The sequence below is a fragment of the Camelus ferus genome, chromosome 7, assembly GCF_009834535.1.
Source record: "Camelus ferus isolate YT-003-E chromosome 7, BCGSAC_Cfer_1.0, whole genome shotgun sequence".
In the NCBI taxonomy this organism is placed as follows: Eukaryota; Metazoa; Chordata; class Mammalia; order Artiodactyla; family Camelidae; genus Camelus; species Camelus ferus.
Genome location: NC_045702.1, coordinates 16,978,508 through 17,003,401, shown reverse-complemented (window position 1 = coordinate 17,003,401; position 24,894 = coordinate 16,978,508). Strand labels below are relative to the sequence as shown.

The window sequence follows — 24,894 nt, the reverse complement described above, 5'->3', positions numbered from 1 at the left end:
GCTTTGGCCACTTATTCCGGAACTGCTCTTGTCCAGTTCTACCTGCGACCTCCATCTTGCTAAATCCAATTGCCAGTTCTATGTTTTTTTCTTTTTCTTTTTTTTTTTTTTTGTATTCTTTGTTCTTTTCTCGATTGACCTCTCCTAGCATTTGAGGAACAACTTGACTTGCACCATCTTGAAACACTGTGTTCACTTGGCTTCTAAACCACTGCTTTCCTGATTGTCATACTTCACTGGCTGCTCCTGCTCAGTTCCATTTTCCTTTCCCTCCACATGTCAGAATAACATCCTCCCTCAACCCTTCCACACCCCAACCAGGATCAGGTCACCTCTCTTGCTTCTACACTAACTCCCTAAATGATCTCACCCAGTCCCATGGTTTTAAATGTCAGTCACATGCTTATGATTCCCAATATATCTCTGGCCCTGACTCTCTCCCAGCCTCAGGTTTGTATAGTCATATCCTGCTTGGGTCTCCATTTGGTTATCTAATAACTTGGACTTAATATGTCCACACCTAAATGATCAATACAGGCCCCCACTAATGAATGGTCCCCTCTCAAAATAGTTGCTGTTTTATTAAATGGTGTCATCCTGTATTTTGCTTAGGCCAAAAACCTAGGAGTCATTTCTGATTTCTCTTTTTCATATACCCCCAATCTAATTCATCAGCAAGTCCTTTGGCTCTAGTCTTAAACATTTTCTTAAATCTGACTCTCTCTCCTCCACTGCTACCATCTTAGTCATTTTGTACCCACCCCCCACCCCCAGGATTTTTCTCCTCAGCAGCCAGAGGAGTCTTCTAGAAATATAGATTCGATATTTCATTCTCCTACTCACCATGGTCTGTCAGGTAGGAGTCTTTGGGCTGCCAAAAATGTAATCTCTTCTGTTCTCTTCCAGGGGAAAAAAAGTTTGAATATTCTAGAATTTTTAGAAATATACACACACACACGAACACATTCTCTAAAAAATGAAATCAGGCTATGTACCCACTGTTTTTTACTTATTTAGGATATCATTGAGATATTTCAATGTTACTGCCGTTCTTTTTCTTGTTCACCTTCCTTTTTTAACTTTCACCTTTACATCATATGGATGAACCATATTTTATTTAGCCATTCCCCTACTGATAGACCGTATTTTGTTTAGCCATTCCCCTACTGATGGACTGTGTTTTATTTAGCCATGCCTCTGCTGATGGACACTTAGCTTACAAATAATGCTGTAATAAGCAGTATATAGCACTAGAGAAGACTCTAGAGCCAGAGAACTTATTAGCACTGCTACTTACTAGCTGTGTGACATTGGACAAGCTACTAAACTTGTCTGAGCTTCATTTTACTTACCTGTAAAATGGAGATATTATAGTAACCACTTCATAGCTTTGTTGTGAAGATTGGATGAGTAAATATTTATAAGTTAAAAAAGAGTCTGGCATGTAGTAAATGCTCAATAAATGTTAGCTATTATTTTTTTCTGTTTCTATTCTGTTTAAATATTTAGGGTATCTATTTCTTTTTCAGTACGAAACTGTTTTAAATTTTTTATCCTCATAATCTGCTTTAATATCTAGTAGAGCTTACAGAATTTTCTTATTGTTGCTAATAATTGGTAGTTTTTTTGGACTTGCTACATATACTTTCATGCATTCACACAAATGATCATTTTGTCTCCTTTTTAAGAATTATAAACCTCTTATTCATTTCCTTATTATTCTCCTTTTTCAAAATGTCTTGAATACTATTGGATATCTATTTTAAAAAAATTTTTTTTGAGGGGGGGAGGTAATTAAGTTCATTTATTTATTTGTTTTTAGAGGAGATACTAGGGATTGAACCCAGGACCTTGTGCATGCTAGGCATGCACTCTTCCACTTGAGCTATGTCCTCCCCTGGATATGTATTTTTAAATGTTCTATATATCACTATCAAATTTCACAGACACAGAATATGGTAGCTTTTCACTGGGATTCTGTATATTTGCTAAGTTTATTCCTAAGTATTTTATCTTTTTGTTGTTATTGTAATGTAATCTTTTTTCTCATATGGTCTTTGTATTTAAGAAAATAATTTTTTATGTTATTCATTTTTAAAAACTCTTATTGTTTCTAATAGTTTGTCAGTTGATTCTCTTGGACTTAAATGATCAGAATCATATTGTCTGCAAAGAATTATCATTTTACCTTTTTCTTTTTGATTTATACCTCAAATTCTTTCTCTTACTGAATTGCACTGGCTAGTACTTTCATAAGTGTGAAATAATAGTGCTGATAGCAGTGGGCAGCCTTATCTCACCCCTAACTCCAACGCAGCAGAAGCATTACTTCTACTCTCAGGCAGTCTTGTTGGAGATATCTTTTCAGGCTATCAAAGTAGTGTTCATTTGTATTTCTTTTTTTACTAAGAATTTTAAAAATTAGGAATGAGTATGAGATTTTGTCAAAGTACTTTTCAGAAACTTTATGTGTTCATGTGGTTCTCCTTTGGCCTATTAATAATGAATTTATATCCTAATATTTGGAGGATGAATTCCCACTTGGTTCGTTTATTATTCTTTTCATGTACTGCTGAATTCTATTTGCTAATATTTTATGTAAGATTTTTGTATCAGTATTCTATATGTGGGACTGGTCTATACTTGGATTTTATTGTACTGTCTTCACCAGGCTTTGGTATCAGTCTTATGTGATATCTATAGAAGAATTTACAGGCTTCCTTCTTCATGTGCTGAGAAAGTTTGAATCTGCCTCCCATTCTAAATCCTTATCCAAACCAGTGCCAACCTCACGGTTGTAAGTGCTCCTGTGACTTTTCTGCTCCTGACCCCAATGCTTCCCAAAAGCAGCCTTTCTATGCCCCTTCTGGGCTATTCCTCCAAAAAGGCCCATTCTCCCAGGAGCAGATTGGTTTTGGGAAATTAGATTCTTTCAACTGTGTCATCACCAGGCAGACAGATCAACCTGGTGAACAGTTATTCCTCTTATCTTTTCTCTCTTAGCTACCATCTGCTCTTTTCAGTCTTCCAGCATTTTCTTTAAAACCAGCTAAAGTTACTTAGTTTTAGTCCAAAGATGAAATTTTTCTTGGCCAAACTGAATATGGTTGCATCAGCTGTGTTTTAATAATTTTGGCTTTGGATTTTTCGTTTTGTTTAAAATAGTACAATGGAGGTGATTAGGGCAAGATGTTCGCTTTCTACTCTTAAAAAACAAGGTGTGTTCTTTATTGTGGTCCTATCGCTTAAAAAAAAAAAAGAAAATACTCAACTCTGAATTTGGCAGACTTACTGCCCTCTCTAAGGCAGGAAAGCCAAGCCAAGGTTGAAGAAAGAAATGATTAAGGATTTTGAGGTTATGAGGGTTTAGAATTACATGGCCAGGCTGTGCGCTCTTGAGAGCATATTCAGCTTATTTTCATAGGCCGATTAGTCCACTTCCGCAAGAGCCAAACCAATGGATTCAGATTCTCAGTTTGAGAAAATGTGTTTCTCTTTTCCTTTTCTTTCTCTCTTCCTATTTTTCCTTACTCTTTTTTCCTTTCTTCTCTTTTCTCTCCTCTTCCCCCTTCCTTCTCCTTCTTCTCTCTTCTTTCTTCATTTCTCTAAAGCCCCAGGAAATTAAATGCAAGGACTTATGCCTTCAATCCTAAAACGGAAAATGAAAACCCCTCAAATGTCAGGAAATTCCAAAGATAAGGTTCCTACAGCAGCATTAACTTGGTTATGTATGTTTTATGGCATATGTTTAATAACTTTGGCAGGAATGCCTTAAGGCTGCCATTCAACAAGAGAAGTTATCATGTTTTAAGTGTAAGCAGCATCCTGAATTCATGTGTCTGTATACCCAAAATGTTTTAATTTGAATTCAAATTTTTAATTTTAGTTTAATTTGATCACATGATAGAGTTTTTAGATCTTTATGAAACCAAATAACTATGTTGATCAAAATTTCAACTTTTCAACTGGTTTTTTGGCATCATGTAGAGCCAGCCCTTCCTTGGGGCTTTAGTGTAAGACTCAGAACTTTTTGAGGAGGTGAAACCTCAGTCATTATATGGCTACCAATACAGTACTGTTATTGATTCCATGATTTCCACCTTCTGTAGGACTGATAGGGATCCCCCCAGCATTCTGGCTGGGCCGCAGCCCTCCACCATCACAGGTCTAGTCGTTAATGTCCCAGCCTCGCTTTGGTCTGTCTCTGTCATTATGAGTCTGTCTCAGTCGGTATGGCATCTATGAGGCAGCTCTAACTACCATGTCTAAAAACTGAATGTTTAAAATCTTCAAAGGGGCACATTGTTTGATTAATTTGAGTTTTAGAGCAAAAGTTACTTTGAAAGCCTCTGAGAAGCTTCATTTTGTAAATTCATCTGTTTTAGTAATAGTTGCATTGGAAAACAATGAGATGAGAGTAGCGAGGGTGACTGTTACGCTGCATTAGAACAGTGATTGTCCTGTCTTACTTCTCAATTGAAGGTGGAAATCCTTGCATTTGGGGCACAATGGTGGATAGAGATAATTTTTCTTCTAACATTTTTTTTGGATCCAGGATAAAGATAAGTGGAAACCCAGCATGGGTAGTCATAGCACTTGGCAGAGGGGATACCCAATAAAAGAGTGTGAGCTAAGAGCTAACATAAGCTTTCCCTCGCTCAGTCCCCTACTCTGATCACCTGGTGGTATGAATGCCCTTCCTGAGGGTGTGGTGGCTATAGAGACAGCTGCCTCTGGTCACTGGGGTTGGAGACAAAAAGAGAGTCTGTGGCAGCTGGAGGTGGATGAGGGAAGCAGAGCATGGCATCCCTATGTTCTAGTTCATCTGAATGGCATTTAAGGGTTTGCTAGGTCTCAGGCTACCCAAGATAATTTAACTCTAGGTGGAAATAATTCTGGGGGAAATGTGTTCAAAACAGCTGACTGAAAAATAGCTCCAAGAATACAGATAAAATATTTTTTTTATCCCAAAGTAGGGATAAATTATGAGCAGTAAATGTGGAAGTTAAAAACAAGCTTTTAAAATGTTCATTTATTTATTCAACCAACAGATATTTCCCATGTACCTATATAGTATTAGAATATAGCAATGAACGAGTTAGACTGAGACCCTGCCCTCACTGAACTTACATATTAGTAATAGCTAGAAATACACAACTAGTTATGTAATTAACCACTCAGTGCTGTGAGGAAGCCCACAGTGCTATGGAAATGTTCAGCAGGGCTTTCTAGCCTGTTATGGAGACAGGGCAGGCTCGGAGAGGAAGTGACACTTGCAGAGGCCTGAGGTTCCCAGGCAAGGGGGTGAGGTGGGAGATGAGGGTTTATTTTGAGTGAACAAATAAGCAAAGGCCCTGGGGCGAGAAAGGCTTTGGCATTAGCATGCTGGAGGACCTGAAAGGCAGGGGCGAGCCAGAGAGCAGGAAGGGTGTGAGCTGAGGCCTGGAGGCCTTCAAGCCAGCTCTGGAAGAGCCCTGTAGACCAGGCAAGGATTTTGGCCTATTACCAAAGAGCAATGGGAAGCACTTGACAGTTTTTAAGAAGGGGAGAGACACAATCAGATTTGCATTTTTAAGAGCTTGCCCTGCAGCAGCGTGGAGACTGGAAGGGGCACCCAGTGGATAGGGTGGGTAATTGTGAGAGCCGGGAGGAAGATCTGGGAGGTAATGGGGTTACCTTGTGGTGTAACTGCAATGGAGATGAGAGAAGTGGTGGGTTCCAGGGATACTTTACAGGCAGAACTCTTGTTAATTGGTTAGATGTAGGCAGAAATAGAGAGGGAAGCTTGGACAGGACTTCCAGGTTTAAGGCATAATAAACGTTTGAACAGATGGTGACGGCCTTTGTTGAGATGGCAGCACTGGAGAAAGAGTTGGGCCTCGTCAGGGTGCGGGGAATAGTAGTATGAGTTATGTTTGGATTTGTTCATTTTGAGCTTCCCATGCTTCTTCTAAACGGAGATGTGGGATGAGCTCTTAAGTTAGTATTTCATTTACAAAAATACGGAAAAATCACAAGTAACATTCAAAATACTACTTGAAATTACAGTATTTGGCATTGGATCTTGAAATTTGGATTTTACAGGAGTTATAATCCACATCAGCAAAGTTCAGTGGACCAGTCAGATCATTCCAGCATCTCTAAAACTAAGAAGTACCAAAATTGCATGATAATTTGAGAACCCAGGAAATAGTTCAGGTTAAGAGGAGGCTGCAGCCCTTTGCCAGGCTGTGGGCTCCCCAAAGGCAGGGACTTCTTATCTATGTATCACCAGCTGTGAGCTCAGCTTGACCCTCAGAAGGTGCTTACAAATGTGCAGCTGGATGTGGAATAAATGTGGAAATGTTTAAATGAGAGAAAAGCCAATTTGGATGTGGTTATCATTAGCCTTTCAAAATTTCCTTTCTTTCAAAGTTAATAAGTAAATAAAGGTATTAAAACCTTTTTGCAAGTTAAAAAATATTTTCATAGAAAAGACTCAGCAAAGTGATTGGGTGTTTAATTTAATCATATTTTTCCTCTTTGGGGACCCTAATCACCTACTCAAGCCCCAGAACTGAAGGACTGCAGTCCCTGGAGGCATTTACGCAGGTTATAGGAACAGCGCTGAGGAACCAACTGCGTAAAGCTAACGCTTGCAAGTCTGTTACCAACACAGGTCAATGATAGATCGCACCTTGTAACTGGAATTCCATTTCCCACGGGCTCTAGAATCTAGGCATGTAAAGATTTTTGGTTTCTTCTTGGTCTTGTATGGACAGTAGTTTCATGTTATTTAAAAGTTTCTTTGTCTTTCAGGCTTCCTGTGTAGGAATTAGTCACCTGAAAACCAACATTTTAATACAGAAATGGAACTACTATTTAAGAAATCTTGTGATGAGTTCTTTTGCAAATTAAATAAGAGTTTTGCAACATGAATAACCATCACATTGCAAAACTAACCAGCTTTTTTTTAAATGGAAGTTTGTAGTGTTTTTAAAGTGGGCTTTTCTAATCCTTTTTTAGACTAGTGGTACCTTTTATGTGTTAGGTATCAAATGCAAAATATAGCTGATTTCTTGTGTTAGCATCTTCTTGGAAATATGGAAGGATCATAAAAAATATTCAGACTATAGCTTGAAATCCCAGGGTGTCTGATGGCAGCCATTTGGATTACAGGCTAATTCCATCCTAACAAACCCTAACAGATGATCCAGAGTCTTGATTGTGTCACATATGCTCTGAATAAGTGAGTCATCCACTGGGACTTGGAGAGTCTTTAGCATACAAACATCTTTATTTTGGTGAACTTATTATTAAAACATTTGAGCTATTCAGATTTAATTTCATAAGTACTCTGTAATGATCTTATTATTTTAAAATTTGACCTATACAAATATTGCTTCATTGGTATCACAAATGAGACTTTTAAAAATAGAAACAATTATAGAGCTCTCTCCATGGCAAAGCAAGGCACAGCTGCAGCCCCTTTCTGCAATCAAAGGAAAAGCCAAGTCTAGCCAGGGTCATGCTGGAAGCCCAGGCAGTCAAGGCTTTTACCTATAAACAGTGGCCATCATCCTGTCCCTCTGCCACTGGGAGTGGAGCTCCCTGACATTTGGCAGAGACTGCTCAGCTTCCAGTGAAGTGACCCCCACCTGTCCCCTCTTTTCCTTATGAGGCTTCATAGCATCTCTTCATACAGTTTAGTTACGTTATGGAGAATAGAGGGAAATAGATGGCTTGCACAGTAATGTATAATATGGTTTTATATAGAAATTAGTTCAAGTTCCTAAGAACAAACTTTGGAAACTCAACCTGTTTTAATTTGGGGACTGTGACCGCAGCTTTCCTCCTGCGTTGCCTTACTTGCATGCTTTGCTTAGTGCCTATCTTTTTAAGGGCACCCGTCTTCAACGAGATTCTCTGGGTTCTCCCAGTGTGACTTGGAGCAGTTTACCTAATGTCTCCATACCTGTATTCTCATGCATAACATGTGTATAATAATAGTAATCCTTCACAAGGTTGTTGTGGAGTTTGAATGTACTAATCCAAGAAAAGCACTTAGTCACTACTCAGTGAATGTTGAATGAATGATTCTGTGGTCTCTGAACAGTTTGCATCTTTCCTCCCGCATCTGGGTAGTGAACTTGCTAAGGACTCTAGCTAACATAACCGGGTTTGCTCACCAGGGGAAATCCAGGACTTCTGGCCAGTTATTTCACTCGGCTCTGGGCCTCAGTCCACCACACCTCCAGCCCCAGTCAGCTGCCTGGCTAATTTGAGCCTAGGCCAGTGCCAACTGGACTAGGAAATGTTCAACACAGCCCATTCCCTAGAGAAAACAGCTCAGACCTGCTTCCCACCCCCAGACTAGAGCTCTGAAGCTCTGTCCTCCCTCTCCCAGCCGGACACCTGAAGGAGAGACAGAGGGGCCCATGGATTGGTATCCCCTCCTTTTGGGCACAAGCTTCTGTTCGTAAGTCGGTACCCTGGGGGCACAGGTGACAATCGCAGCCTCACGGCCTGACTTAAGGCCATAGAGACCCAGCCTAGAGCCCTTTTTTGTGCTCCTGTCCTAAGTGCCCAGTTCAGGTCCATACAGGATTGAGGGTGGGGTAGAGATGAGGGGTGATGAATTCAGATGTGCAGATATTAAAGTTTAGAGCCTAAAGAGAAAAAGCTCTGGGAAGGACCTACAGCCCAGAAAGAGGGAGAGGAAGGGAGCTGCCAGGGGAGGCCCAGGAAGAGCTGTCTGAGGCAGGGCAGCCCTGCACCGGCCTCCGCAAACACCGGAGGGCTTGTGTGCGGGGGTTTCCAGTTCTTTGCCAAACAATACTTTTGCAAAATATAGTGAAAAAGAATTACCAGAGATGGGGGGAGGATATAGCTCAGTGGTAGGGTGCATGCACAAGGTCCCGGGTTCAATCCCCAATGCCTCCATCAAATAAATAATTCTAATTACCTCCACTCTCAAAAAAAAAAGAATTACCAGAGGAATGAAATGAAAAAGACATCAATATACAAACCTCAGGGTTTTTTAAGGTTTATTTTGTCAAATTGCTTGAAAATTTTCTGAACAGTCTCAATTTCTATACTGATCTCATCAAGGACTGGTAGCAAACAGTTGGCACCCCAACCCTGGCCCCCTAGATTGCACTTTGAGCACCCCTGCCTTACGGTGTGGAAACCGAGTGCTGTAGTGTCATGAAAGGACCGAGAAAGTGATTAGGTTTTACCAGAAACTCACTAGTGACCTTTAGGAGGAACTTCAGAAAAGGGGTGCACACACAGATAGGTTGAGAGAGTAAAGGGAAGAAAAACCAGTGAACTCTGCTCCTCCTCGCACCCACCCCACCCCGTTAAAAATGTTGCAGGGCAGGTGAGAAATAGCAGAACCCCAAGGGTCATTGCTTCAAATAAAGGTTTTTTAAGATAGAGAAAACCTGTGCATATTCAAAGAGAGAGAAAGAAGCTTGTGGGAAGGGAGAGACTTAAAATGCAAGAAACCTCCAAAGCTTGGAAAGCAAGCAATGACCTCTGCCTGGTTCTGCGTCTCCTTGCGGGGCGCTCCCCACCCCGTTTCCTTTAGTCCAGCTTGCTGAATGTCTGTCTTTCTGCCTGTCAGTCTGCCGTTTCCTGAAATGCACCAAGCTCTCTGTAGCCTCAGGACGTTCACACGTGCCTTTCCCTCTTCTTGGAATGCTCTTCCCCCCAACTAAGTTCTTTTTATCCTTCAAGTCTCAGCTTCGATGAGTGACTTTCTCATGGAGGCCACCCTGATGCATCCCCCAACCTAAACTGAGCCTCCCTTGATGTCCTTGAAACCTACTTCTTTCCGTCATTGAACTTAACCCAGTTTATTGTTTTGTTTATTTGTGTGTGAGCTGTTTGAACATCTAGGGAGCTTACATCCTCCCTAGAATGTAAGCTCTTTGAGGCAAGGACACTGCTTTATGTTTTGGCCCCTCCTTATTTATCAAACCGGGAGCACAGTGCCTTCCACAAAGCAGATGTTCACATAAAGCATTGGCTTCATAAGTAATGCCACAACAGTAATAATAATAGCTAATATTGAGTGCTTATGAGGTGCCAAGGATTGTACCAACATTCTCTTTTCTTTGTTTTTTTTTTAATTTATTTTTATTTTTTGGTGGGGAAGTTGGAAGTAATTAGGTTTATGTATTAATTTTTTTTTGATGGAGGCACTGGGGATTGAACCCAGGACTTTGTGCATACTAGGCATGCACTCTACCACTGAACTATATATACCCTTCCCCCCAACATTTTCTTTTCTAGTCTTTGGACAGTCCTATGAGATAATTACTGTTTTACAAATCAGGACATTGAGTTTCAGCTCAGGTAGTTCATCCAAGGTGAAAAGACTTGTGAATGAAGGACTCAGGATTTGCATCGAGGTTTGTTTAATCCTAGAGCTACCGGAGGGGCACCTTCTTTAGGGGCTGGAGAGGTTGGAAGTATGGATGAAGAAACAGGGACACTGTACATTTCTGAGTAGTCAGCTACAATGTGCCAGCTAGCACGTGCAAAGCACTGTGCTAGACATGTGTGAACATGGTAAGAGAGAAAAGCTGTGAATCCTGAGCCAGAGGAGGGTTGTGGCCACCTGAACCCTGTTCAAGGAGGGGTGAAGGGCTGGGACCAAGCCAGCTCAGGGACATGCCCTGTTTAATGTGAGTGGACTGCATGTTCGCTTAAATTCCATTCAAAGAAGGCCCAGGTGTGTTCAGCAGGAATTCCTGATAAATCTGCTTGGGGGTAGATAGAAGGGATAGAAGGTGAGCCTCTGGAGCCTGAGTGGGTGGAGCTGTTACACCTCAGTGGGGCAAGGGTTTCAGGGAGTCGTGTGTCACTTTGGAGAAGGATAGGAAGGGAGAGTAGAAAAGCGGGGGAGGTGGAGTGAGCCTGTGAGATGGGTGATGTTTTGTATATTTCATAATAGGACCCATCTCCTGATCTCCTGATGTTCAGTAAAGTTGCAAAAATCATAGAAACTCAAGGCAAGTGGCTGTGTGTGTGTGTGTGTGTGTGTGTGTGTGTGTGTTTGTGTGAGAGAGAGAGGGGGGTGAGAGAGAGAGTTGGAGAAGGGGCTGGATTTCACATTAGAGTCAACACTAGCAGAACAGGGACAGCCCATGTGGATGTAGGATGGGGGAGGGGAGAAAGCCATAGAGTGAGCCAGGCCACAGACAGACCCAGCCACGTCTGCACAGAGCTCAGGGTCGGGGTTGGGGGGGTCCGTCTCAGATGACCACTTGGGTGAAAGAAAGGGGGAGGCCCCTTGTCTGCTCTGAGCTAGCCAGCGTTACTCCTTTCTGGTTATTAGTGTGTGCTCTGTAAACTCTGTAGAACATTTGAAAAGTCCAAAAAAGTGAAAGTTATGAGAAGCCACGAGCCATCCCTCAGTCCTGAGATAGCAGCTACTGTATTTCACTTCCTCCTTCTCTTTTTATCTTCTATGTATATGTTTGCTCACAAAGTTGGGAATGTATTTTATATGCATACTGTACAATCTTTTGTTGGCATAATTGCATAAACATTTTCAGAAGTAAAAGCCACATCTCATGTTTGAGGATTTTCACACCTTCACAGAGTTGATTCAGTATTAGATATTTTTGCAAGGAAAAAAAAATTTTTTTTGGTATATACTCTCTGAACCAGCCTAATTTAATTTGAATTCTTGGTTTTTTTCCTTCCATCTTGTACAACCCAGAAAGTCCTATGAGTTTGAAGACTTACTGCAGTCTTCCTCGGAGAACAGCCGGGTGGACTGGTATGCACAGACTAAGCTGGGGCTCACACGCACTTTATCGGAGGAGAACATCTATGAAGACATTCTTGGTAAGAGGCCAAAATGTCTGTGTATGAGTGTGAGTCTGTCTGTAAGAAAGGATAGGGAGGGAATGGGGCTGGCTGCTTGAAACACACATAGACACACGCGCACGAAGACATACAGGTACTCGAATGAACGAGAGAACACGTAGGTGGGTAGAAGGGTGACCCACAGTGAAATATGTAAGAGAAAATGGGCCTGGAGGGGAAAGGAAGGGCTGGTGATGAGCAGCCAAGGAGGCAGCGTGATGTAGTGGAAAACTCTAGACCTGCAGCCTCAATACCCATGCCTGAGTCTGGGCTCTGCTGCTTGTATGACAATAAGCTGGTAACTTAACGTCTCAGAACTTTAATTCTCTCACCTCTGTACTGAGGATGGTGATAGCTACCTTATAGGGTTGTCTGAGGACTGGAGAAAATGGTACATAAAATACCTGGCTTATAACAGACTCTCAGGGACCTGAAGGGATGACTGAATGAAAGAAACTGAAGGCTGCTGTACCCTTTCCGAAACTGCTGGGGTGTGGCGGTAACAGCATCGAAATTCAGACTAAAATGAAAGTTCACAATTAAAGGAGTAACTTTGGCCTTGCTGTAGAGAATTCGCTGATTCCAAAATGGGGCTCAGATGCACAGAGTTTGTGTGTGTTTAAACGTGAGTTAATCTTCAGGGAGCATCACAGTTTCAGTGAAATGTCAACTCAAGCCATGTCTTCATGTGTTGCGGGAGAGAAGGGGGAAGAAATGAACTGGTAAGAGGGAGAACCGTACATGTCCCTATGCAAGGGGCAGATTAGACAGATAACCACATACATCCATGCACGTAGTCATCAACACTAGGAAAAACTCTCAAGAAAACACGAGACTTGAGAGAGTGCAGACACTTAGCTGTGCCATTTGAACTGCTGTGTCTGAGCTGCCAAAGATGGGTTCCTGCCAAAGCAGTAGGCATCCCAAATCCAAAGTGGGGATGAAAGCTGGACTTCTCTTAGCAGTGTGTACTTGACAGGGAAGTTTTCAGTTACAAAGAATGGAAAACCCAGCTGAAACAACAAAGGGAATTTGTTGGCTCACGTGACCAGAACTGGCTTTTTCTTCCTCATTTCTTATCTCTCAGGTTAGTTCCATTCTCAGCAGGTTTCCCATGATCCATCAGCTCTCTGGAATCCATGCCTTGCAGTAAGAAAGGAGAGCCTGTGTGCACCAGTCCCAGCAAAAATCCTGAGGTTCACTCTGAATAGACCGGTTTAGGTCCTTTGTTCACCTTCAGAGCCCAGGAATGCCATGGAGTGACTGGCTTAGACTTAGGATGCGAGCCCTTACCTAGAACTGGTCACTGAGGCAGGGATTCGGAATACTAAGATTGAAACTCTGAAACTGGGGGTGGAGTTAATCTCAAAATATCTAAAAATGGGGATATAGGGAGTCCCCCAGTGAAAATCAAGGTTTATTACCAAGAGGAAGGCTAAATGGATAGCAAGACAGCAGGTACCCCCACAAGGAGAGGCCAGGATGCTGGGTAGAGATCTGATAAGGAGAACTTCCTCGGTGTTCACAGTTTCTGACCAACTGTTGCCTTTGACCACAGATCCGCCCATGAAGGAAAACCCTTATGAGGATGTTGAATTACATGGTCGCTGCCTGGGGAAGAAGTGTGTCTTGAACTTTCCGAGTTCTCCCACCTCTTCCATCCCCGACACACCCACCAAGGTATGAGCCCCTAGAGGATTGGTGAGGGGAGACGGGTCCCCAGCACCATGGCCTTGAGCAGGCTGGACTTCCAGGTTCCCCTGGAATGCCAGGCCACCCTCACTGCCAGGCTCCTGGATTTGTACATCAGTAGCCTGCCTCCTCTTCCTGCTTCTGGTTCTCCTGGAACCCTTCTGCTCAACAAGGCTTCCTAAAGTATTGTTTTAGCTTCTGGGTCAGAATTCTCCCTAACTGGGTAAATAAGATAGTACATGCATGTTATGCAGCCATGGAGAAGAATGTCCTGACAGAAAACAAATTCTAAAATACAAAACTGAAAGGCAAGGTGCGGAAACAGTATTTCCATAGTATGCCACCAGTGATGGGTCTTTCAGTGAAAGAATATACACACACGTAAACTATGTTTGTGAATGTACAAGAATTATCTCCGTAAGGGTACCTAAGAATGAATAAGTGGGTACTTCTGTGAGGTTGTCCGAGTGTCTGAGTATCTGGAGGTCAGGAAAGAAGACTGACATTTTTTATGGAATATCTGTTTGAACTTTTGGAGTTTTGTGCTCTGTGCATACAGATAATATTACTATATTCACATGCGTAATAATTTCAGCCCATTGCCTACAGAACTGAATTCATATTTTTTAGGATAGCATTAAACTTCCTTTATAATTGATCCCTGGGTACGTACCATTTCCCATAATTCCTACATTCAGAAGCTTCCCTCCAGCCAAAGCCTACTAACCGCCCCTCTGATGCTATAGCCCCAGGATCAGCAAACTTTTTCTCTAAAGAGTCAGAGAGTCAATAGATGATCTCTGTTGTAACCACTCAGCACTGCCATTGTAGTGCAGGGCAGCCACAGACTAAATGCAAACCAGTGAGACTGTGTTTCCATAAACCTTTATTTATGGACACTGAAATTTGATTTTATATAATTTTCATGTGTCATGAAATACTACTTATTTTTTTTAATTTTTAAAATAAATTTTAATAAATTAAAAAATTTAATTTTTATTAAAAATTATTAAAATGTTAAAAATGAAGCTCTTGGCTCATGGCCTGTACAAAAACAGGTGGTGGGCCAGCTGTGGCCCACAGGCCATAATTTGCCTACCCCTGTGCTAGGTCATTTCTGCCTCTGCCCTTGGCTCTTGCCTGGACCTTTCCTTTCCTATCCTTTAAGGCTTAGCTCAATCAGGCCTCCTTCAGGAAGCTCCCAGGCCATCCCAGCTCCTGGGACTTCTTCCCCTCTGCCTGTCTGTAACACTCAGTGAGCTAAGCATTCATGTCCCACCAAATTGTATATACTCTCTTACCGACATCGTCTACTTTGATGACTGGAATTCTGATTTAAGTCATGTTATATATGTTAGAAGCAGCTCCCCAACTAGAGTGTAAGTTCCTCAAGGTCAGAAATTGCATAATTGGTTTCTTTGTATCTCCCATAAGTAGTTGTTATATAGTGGGTTAGTTGTTGAAGAAATTAATAAAGGAAGGCCAAATCCAGGCTGCAAGTGTGAGGTTAAATCCCATTGAAAGGATATGTTTCCAGCTTAAGAAAAGAGGCCTTCCTCTCTGGGCTCTGCTGGAGGTCAGTGTTTGCTGGCAGCCGGGTGGGAGGGTATACACATGAGGCATGATAGTCACAAAGGGAATCCTCCTCAAGAGAGTGGAAGGTGGACATCACCTTTCATCAACAGTTGATTCTTACCGACCCAAGTCAATGGCTACAATACTTGCCCAAATCAATTAACTACTGATTTCTTCTCCTATGGAAAAGAGTGTCATCCTGAATAATCCATGACAACCGATAATTAACAGATCGTTTCTACTTGCTTTGAAATGTATTGTTTGTATTTTCATTGGAATGTAGATGTCTTCAACATTTGGGGAATCCTTCATTTCCCATAGTGGATAAGCCTGGCTTACAGGCAGAAGGAAGACTGTCACACCTGGTCTGCCTCTTCGTGTCCTACTCAGCTCTACCCCACTTCATGCAGGGAGTGAACTGCATCGCCTCTTAGGAACTATGGGAAACATCTAGCCAAAGCAGCTCTGCGTGCAGAGCCGGGTGCTCCTCTGTACCAGGAAGTAAAGGCCCTTATCTTCCCCTCCCTGCCAGGCTAGAGAAAATCTAGTCCTCTGTCCCCATAACAGGTAAATACACTAGGTAATCATGTCAATGAGAACTTGAAGTCCAGAGGCAGCTCTCCTGCAGAAAGACAGTCAATTTAGTTGCCCAGTGTGCAGGTCTGATTGCCACTGATACTTGCAGGCTCTTCTGGGCCTTTGCGAGTCATCAGCAAGACTGTGTCCATGCTCATTCCTCTGCTTTCCCACATCTGGTGTCTGGTTCTTGTCCCCGTTCTGGAGGACAGCTGTAGACTTCTCCACTGCCTCCACTTAGCTCTTCCGTATTCATCTGTTGCATCTGGACTGACTGCATCTAGGACTTAGAACTTCCTGGAGCAGTCTTTCCATGACAACCACCTCTCACAGCCACAGAAAGGCCCCAAGACATCTTTGGGGATTTTTATTTAATTAGGTCATGCCTAGGCCCAGTAGAGAAGTGAGGGTCAACTGGACAGATTTTCCTCTGACAGGAGCAGATGTGCAGCTGGGGGCAGATGTTTGCAGACACACAAGGCAAGCTCCTGAGGGAGTTTTCTTGCTGTGTGTTACCCACCACTCCCACATGCAGAATAGCTCAGTGACTATAGTAGGAACTCATTTTTCTAATAAAGGAAATCTAGGCTAATATGAAATCGTCTTTCTTATGTAGTGACACTTAAGAGGGGAAAAAATCACTAATTAGCATTCTTTGGTCACCTGGGTAGCCTACCCACACCGTCCTCCACCTACAAATCATCTCTCTTAGCTGTAGCTCCGGAGAGGCAGTATCTGGTCAAGTGTGCAGGTGCTGGAGCCTGACTGCTTCCATTCCCACCTTACGTAGACTGCTTGATAGCTGTGTGACTTTGGGCAAATAATCTCGTCTCTGTGCACCAGTTTTTCATTGGTAAATAAGAATGATAAGAGTACACTCCTTGTAGAGGTCTTCTAAGATCAATCAGATTAATTCTTATAAACTTAGACAAGTGCCTACAATGTAAGTACTATTTATGTGTGTTTGCTAAATATATAGAATTATGCTTATCAATATGCGTTCTTTTTAAAAATAAACTCATCTTCTAAAAACAGAACATTCTCATTGTAAAATTCTTTTTAGATACCAAAAAGTATAATAAAAAACAAAACTCATCCAAATTGGGGATTTTAATTTTTTCTTTATACTCACCTTTATTTTTTCTATAATATATTGTTATTATGTATGTGTGTGTGTGTGTGTATGTGTTTTAAAGGTCTTTTTAAAAATTGCATGTAATCCCCACACTCAGAGATAACTACTATTAACACTTTGGTTTACTTCCGTCCAGACCATGTCACACCATGTATGTATGTCCATGTGTGTATGTTTGTGTGTGTGTGTGTGTAAAAAAAGATTTAGGATGACTTTGTATATACACTTTTGCTGCTCTTTTACATTTATCATGAGTATTTCCCCATGTCATTAATTTCTTTTTAAAAACAATTTGTTTTGGAAAAAAAAAAAACAATTTGTATTGCCTGCATGGTATACCATCATTTTAATGTAATGGCATTACATTACATTAGTGTAACGTCCCATCGTTGGAACGAGCGTGTATGCCTTCCTGTGTATTTCTATGAATGTATAGTTAGGGGAGTGTCTGTGTATTCATGTGAATACGTGTACCTGTGGGCACGTATGAACAAATGCAAATGTGTATCGGAATGACATCTGAGTTCTTCGTAGGTGGGAGAGGTCTCTGTAAAAGAGAATAGGAGTGAGACTGAGATAGGTAAGGAGACGGGATATTTTATATTGAGGACACTTTTAGTCTCCTGCTGTCACCCTCCGAAGGCAGTAAGACAGGGACATTAGGGGGCTGGAAAGAGTTAAGCCATCAGCCACCATTCACAGACAAGAAGGGTGAATGAACCCCGGCTGAGTCCAGATAAGCTCCCTCTTCGAGGCATAAGGCACGTAGCTCTCTTGCTGCCCCCTCCTCCCACCAAGATGCCTCCTGGCCAGGGCCTGTCATACTCAGTCTCCTGAAATAACCCAGGAGGTTTCAACAGAGGGTCCTTGTCTGCTTGTCCCTTTTGGACACTACAGATCTTTGGTTGAGTCCATTGTGAATCGAATACTTGTAAGGCTGAGGAGACCCTGGGTGCCTCTGCAGCAGAGCTCAGCTCCTCCATAGAGACTCCTCCATTGAGACACGATAGGATGGGCACGTTATCATCAGGGCATGGTGGTGTGAAGCTCTCTGATCAAAAGCTGGGATCTTCTCTGGACCCTAGTCTGACACAATCATCCTTAGGGTCCTGTAGTGACTTTCCTTTTTATACATAGTTCAGGTTTGGCAAACTACTGCTGGTTGCCTGACTTTGTAAATAAAGTTTTAATGGAACACAGGTAAGCTCATTTGTTTACTTGTGCTTTTGCGCTACAATGGACAGAGCTGAGTAGTTGCAACAGAGACAGTATGGCCTGCAAAGCCTAAAATATCTACTATCTGGCCTTTTAGAAAAAGCTTGCTGATCCCTGCTAGCTTCATACCTTCACTTTCAAAGCCCTTCCACAGACAATTCTTTCTTCATTGTTGTACCATCTCTTCCGTCTGTTTCACTGCACTTACTCTAAGCTCTGAAGACTCTCTTTGATTTTAATATTGGCTTTTCCTCACCTCTATCTGTTCTCAGATTGTGTTGCATACTTGATAATGCTCTCCCTGACAGCCCGCTAAGTCTTTTCATCAGTTAAGAAGCTAATGAAATTCTACCCTTTCCTGAAAGCTCCCTGGACATTTGGTGGCTTGTTTTGGGTACTCTGGGACACACCAGGGCCCCTTCTGCAGCAGTGTGACCGCTGGGAAATGCAGCCCACACACACCTCCACCAGGTCTCCTCACACCCTTTACAAAGTTCAGTGCCTCGCTTTGATTCCTTTCTGTTTTCTTTCTTCTCAGCCCTTTCCATAGGTCAGATCTTCTTTGAACAAACACTATCACAATCTAGATCTCTAGTGAAAATAGATACCTGCTGTTTGCCAACAATTTGACATGAGATTCCAATGCAGTGAAAGAATGGGGACCATTTCCTTGGATTTCATTGCAGATGGGATTTGGTCTTTAAGAAGGCGTGTTATTATTCCTTCTTCTTGTGCTGGTTTAATTATTATGATGCCCATAGTGAGCGGACCAGGCCAGCCCCTTCCTCCCCTCAGGGCTTGTGCTGAGAGCAGTTGTTGCTCCCTGTAGACCCAGGATAAGACGGAGGAGCAGGCTACTTAGGAAGGCCAGGAGTCTTTATTCCTGGAAATCTTTAAAAAGAAAACATTCTGGAGTTACTGTTATACACTGTTTGGAACTAAACAAGAATGGGGAAATCAATGGAACAAAATAAGACCATTCTATGAGAATTTAAGATATAATAAATGTGGTCTTACAAATTGTTAGAGAAAGAAAGCCTCACTTATTAAATGGAATAGGGATAAGTTAGCTTGGGGGAAAATTGTTTTAGACTAACATACAATAAAATAAATTACTGATGCCTTAATGAATAAAATATGTTTAAAATAAATTAAGAAAATCCCAAAGAAATGAAATTAAATATGTATCAAACCTTTAAAAAGATATCGATTTTCTAGGCAAAGAAAGAAGAGATTAAATTAATCACAAACGAAAAGATGAACAGATTTGTGTGCATAAAAATGTGGGAAAAACATACTTGCAGGAAAACTGACAAATAGTTCATGTGTGTTCTATATGGAGAGTTCATCCAAAACAATAAGAAAAACATGGGGATCCCAAAGGAATAGGAAAAGAACATAAACAATATACTAAAGAAAAACACAATTAGGACATTAAAGTATGAAAAAATGTCAATGTCATAAGAGAGAGGGAGAGAAAAACTTATACTGGATGCCTCTTAGGCACTCTGCTAGATGTTTTATATACCTTTATCTCATCTAATTCATTAATTTTTTTAAAAAGAGACATTGCAGCTATAATTATGGTATCATAAAATATGCATCTGGAAGTGCCTTTAGAGAACATGTAGGCAAAGTGGTTTAAAATATTTATTTTATTAATTTTTCTTATTTTAGTGAATAGTTAATATGTTCATAAGGTTCATAATTTAAGGAGTATGAAAAGTGTCCATAAAAAATCTCTCACTCCTGTCTATTTCTCTCCCCAAGAGCAACCACTGTTAATTTCTTGTGTACCCTTGCAGAACTAGTCTATGCGTATACCAGTTTCTATAGCTCCTTCAAACACACACAGACATCAGCATACTATACCAACTATCCTACACCTTGCTTTTTATGCTTAATAATATACATGTGAGGGGGGAGGGTACAGCTCAAGTGGTAGAGTGCATGCTTAGCATGCACAAGGTCCTGGGTTCAATCCCCACTACCTCCATTAAAATAAATAAACAAACCTAAAATTAAAAAAAAAAAAAAAACCAATATACATGTGAGAGAACCTATATAAGTACTGTAAGGTTTTTTCCACACCTGCATTGTATTCCACTATATAGGTGTACCATGATTTATCTGACCACTTCTATTGATGGACATGTAGGTGGTTTCCAATATTTTGTGCTTATAAACCATGGCACAGTGTACAGTGTACTGTGTACTTTGCACATGACTTTTCTTGTACAATGGAACTTTGCACAAGTATGAGCATATCAGTAGAGTAAGTTCCTAGAGGAGGAATTACTAGATTGAAGAGTGTGTACATTTGTAATTTTGTTGACACTGCTAGATTGCTCTCCATAGTGGTGTGGCAATTTCCTCTCCTACCAACAGTGTATGAAAGTGTGAAGGTGATTGTGTCCCCTCACTTTTTAAAAAATTTTCTGTGGGAGGGGAGATAATTAGGTTTATTTGTTTATTCATTTTTAGAGGAGGTACTGGGGATTGAACCCAGGATGTATGCTAAGCATGTGCTCTGCCACTTGAGCTGTACCCTCCCCAACCCCTCACCTTCAGCAATACAGTGAGTTATCAAAGTTTTTCATCTTTGCTAATCTTTGAGTGAAAAATGTTTCTTCAATGGAGTTTTTTAAATTTTTTTTTCTGATGAGTGAAGCTGAATTTTTTATATACAATGAAAATCATTGTATTTCCTTTTCTATAAATTTTCAGTTCTTACCTTTTGCCTGTTTTTCTTTTGAGTTGTTAGTCTTCTCATTTGTAGCATGTATTTAAAAAATGAGTTCTATAAGTATCAAATTTTTCAGATTGGTTTTTTGTTTGCCTTTTGACCTAAAAGCAGCTTGTTATTGGAAATAAGATGCTGAAGCCCAGAGAAGTGAAATTCCTTGTATAGAAGGCACTCAGCTTGCCAGTGGCAGGGTCAGAGCTATGCTTAGGTCTTGTAACTCCCAGTATGTTGTGTCAGAAAGCCTCATTTGTAAAGGTGAAGAATTGAGCCAGGCGAGTTCTCACTTGTCTGAAATGAGAGACTGGGTTAGACTTGCATCCTTTATCATACTAATTTCCCATAATTGGATGTTAAGTGTTCATTGAGCACTTATTAGCATAGACAAACCCTTGGAACATACCCTTGGGAACACAGACCAACTTCCCTTCTCGATCTCATGGTCTGCATCACTGACATCACCTCTGATCTCTCCCTTTCTATGTATTTACTCTTCTTTTCTCCTTTTCCCTCACAACAGTCATTGTCCAAACCTGCTTTTTTCCGGCAAAATTCAGAGAGGAGGAACTTCAAACTGCTGGACACCAGGAAGCTGAGTCGGGATGGAACCGGGTCCCCTTCCAAAATCAGCCCTCCCTCCACACCCAGCAGCCCTGACGACACTTTCTTTAACCTGGGAGACATGCAGAATGGGAGGAAGAAGAGAAAGATACCCAAGGTAAGGCTTGCAGTAAGCTTCGTGTCAGATGTGCATTCCCACTTCTCTGCAGAAGAAGGCTGCAGAGGAGTCTGGGCAGAGAATGGATCACTGGGCCCTCTTCTCCCTGCTCCGCCGCAGGCCAGGGAGACACGGTGAAGCCAGCAGGCTGAGATTTCTGGGCCTTTGTCACATTACTCACTGTGGTCCTTTGGCCTTCCTCTTAGCCATCCCTTTGCGTGCTCCCTTTGGCAGGTTTCTGTGGAATCCTTTGTTTCTTTGGCAACCACCGTAGGCAGCACCAGATACCACACGACTCTCTCTCTGAAACAGACTATCTTCCAAATGCGCTTATAGTTAAAAAATATTTTTCAACTTAAAAAAGATCTCTAAAAAGGCCAACCCTTCTAGTACTGAACACTTTTAAAACAAAACTTATCTCCTTTTAAAGTACAATTATGTGAAAGCATGTTTAAAGTTTTTCTCTATGGGGAAAAATTTTTTTTTAATTAAAAGGAACAAAGATTTATTGACTAAAGTATATATTGGCTTCCACTTATTTCATGACCTGATTTAAAATGAGAAAAACCTTCCCTCTCATATTATTTATACTACTCACATTGCACTCATGAATTGTCTTGTATGATAGCTGTGAATGCATCTCGGTCCTTCCTGTTAGCTTGTAAACTCCCTGAGAACGGGTGCCATGCCCCATGTATCTTTTTATCCCTCACAGCTCCTAGTAAAATCCCTGGTACATAGGAGATGCTTAGCATTCATTCAACAAATTAATAATCAACAAATATTTATTGAGAACCTACTGTGTGCCATACAGGTACTGTGACAGCAGTAAACAAAAGTGACAAAAATTCCTGCCTTCGTGGAGCTTACATTCTAGTGTTCATTGTATTTGAATAAATGGAAAGATGTTAACTATATTGTAAATATCTCCTTTCTAGTTATTTTTGGATATTTTGGGGGGGGATTTTGAATAGGTTTAAAAATTTTTTCTTCCCCCAAAACAATTTGACCTAGCAACTCATTTGTTTATCTATTTGTATTTTTAAATTGTGATATACATAAAACTTACCATTTTAACCATTTTTAATGCATATCAGCAGCATTAAGTACATTCACATTGCTGTGCAGCCATTATCATCATCATCCATCTCCAGATGGATGCACTTTTTCTTCTCCCCAAACTGAAACTCTGCACCCATTAAACACTTACCCCCTTTGCTCCCTTCCCCCAGCCCCTGGCACCACCAAGCTACTTTCTGTCTCTCTGAATTTGCCTATTCTAGGTACCTCATGTAAGTGATATCATCCAATATTTGTCTTTTTGTGACTGGCTTATTTTGCTTAGCATAAAATCCACAAGGTTTGTTCATGTTGGAGCATGTGTCACAATTTCCTTCCTTTCCAAGCCTGAGTAATACTCCATTGTATGTCCATCCCACATTGTGTTTATCCATTCATCCATCAGTCGATGTTTGGGTTGCTTTCACTTCCTGGCTGTTGTGAATAGTGCTGGCGTCTCATTTATACCGATAATTTCTTCCATGGTAAACTGGGTCAGTGCTGTATCCCACTGGTTAGAACATGCATGAAAAGAAGAGAAGGCCTGTTCAGGAATGTGAGCGCTCAAGGACACGGCTGGTTCGTAAGAGCAAATACAAAGAACTGCTGCACGGCAGGGATTTGGTGGAGAAGGCAGAGGCCTCATGCAGGTCAGATTCGTGGGTAGGGAAGAGGAGCTCACACAGAGAGCCGGCAGGGCCAGGCTGGGCTGCCCGTCAGGAGCCAGAGGGCGCAGGTGCGTGAGGACATGGCAGGGCAGTGTCAGTGATAGTCTGCACAGCTCGGGGGACAGGGCCTGGGCCCGCCACAAGGAGACCTTGAGAATAAGCCACCCTCCCCCCTGCCAGGCTAGTGCTTGCAGAGTGGGCCTACTTTAGGGGGCGGATCAGAGGAGTGGAGGGTGGAGATGGATATTAGCAACTGTGCCCACCTGAGTACCCATCACCCAGTTTACCATAGCACATCCCCTCTCCTGTTCCTCCCAATGTATAAAAGAATTTAAAACTTTTCAAGGTAGCTTACAAACACAGCTCCTCTTTGAAGTCACTATTAGGTTTACCTCAACTGTGCATGGGTAGACTTCCCTTTCTCCCAACCAGGTGGAACCCAGGAAGCTTCTACCCCTGAGAGTTGCAGGTGGTGCTGAAAAGCCTGGTGGGAAATGACCTAGGGCTTCAATCACCAGACGGTTCTTCTATAGTCAGCCTGGAGGATGTGCTTCTAAGTAGAGGTGTCTGCTGAGTGACTTGGCTTCTGAGCACCAGGAGAGGTCATGAAAGGCCTCAGCAAGCCTGGAGTGAGTGTATTCCTCTGTAGAAAGGGCAGCCTGCCGTGTGCATGGCACTGCTCCGTGCAGTCCCAAGCTAGGATTTGTCATCCATCACTGCTCCCTTCCTGCTCAGGGCTGCCGAGAAACCCCTTGGCATGGTTCCCATGAAGGGGGCCCTGCCTGGGAACATTTTTTTTCTGTCTCTTCCTTTTCTTGTTTTGTTTTGGGGGCAAAAGCTCCTTCCCAAACCACAGTGACATTGCACTATGGGAGAGGGAGCAGCCATCACACCATTAGCCAATGAAATTGTCTTCCTCTGTGTCTCAGTGGGAGTTGTTAGCAAATTCAGACAGCTCTCACTCATACATCAGCAAAGCTGGCAGCCTTCCTTTAGTGTTCTTGACAGTCCAGTTCCTATCTGGCAGAAAAGAATGATTGAAAAACACCAGTGGCCAGTGGGAAATGTCTCCTCCCTCCCCTTTCCCTGGCCCTCCACCATCCTAAAAGAAAATGGGCAGTGAAGGAATCCCAGTTGCATATGGAAAGGAGACTGCTAACAACAATGGCTTTTCTTCTCCCGGTGTCTGGCAGCTGGTGTTGCGAATCAATGCCATTTACGAGGCCCGGAGAGGAAAGAAACGGGTGAAGAGGCTGTCCCAGTCAACAGAGAGCAACTCAGGAAAAGGTAGGACCCCACCACCATACCTCCTCTCCCAAGAATCTGAAAAACAGTCATCCTAGAAGTGGTTTCCTGGAGTTGGTTCACCAAGAGGAGGTCAAATTAGGGCTTTGTAAATGCCTCCCACCATCCTTGGAACAGTTGAGGAGCCAGGAGCTCAGGCTGCTAGAGTGTCCTCAGGTCCTCTCTCTCTGTGCATCCATCAAGTCGGCCCAGTGCTGCATGCTCTGACCTCACCAAAGGAACAACGTTCTTTGCTTAATATGCGTAAAAGGGGCCAGTGTCTTTTGCTGTATTATTTGATATAGGTACCATCTATCTGAACCAGAACTAAATTAAATTTGCAATACATTTAGTTGGGCAAAGACAT

General features: G+C 42.0%; 1 protein-coding gene across 6 annotated transcripts in view; it reads left to right on the top strand.

Annotated features, from left to right (window-relative positions):
* The window catches only part of DENND2A (DENN domain containing 2A), an 86,868-nt gene that overhangs the window by 28,438 nt on the left and 33,536 nt on the right, over positions 1-24,894 (top strand). For 5 of the 6 annotated variants that reach the window (XM_032483503.1, XM_032483502.1, XM_032483499.1 and 2 more), the window contains 4 exons: positions 11,714-11,841; positions 13,421-13,542; positions 21,319-21,516; positions 24,437-24,530. In XM_032483503.1, the coding sequence (XP_032339394.1) occupies positions 11,714-11,841; positions 13,421-13,542; positions 21,319-21,516; positions 24,437-24,530 (542 nt within the window). The remainder of the gene's footprint in view (positions 1-11,713; positions 11,842-13,420; positions 13,543-21,318; positions 21,517-24,436; positions 24,531-24,894) is intronic. The other variant, XM_032483500.1, reaches the window with a different exon arrangement.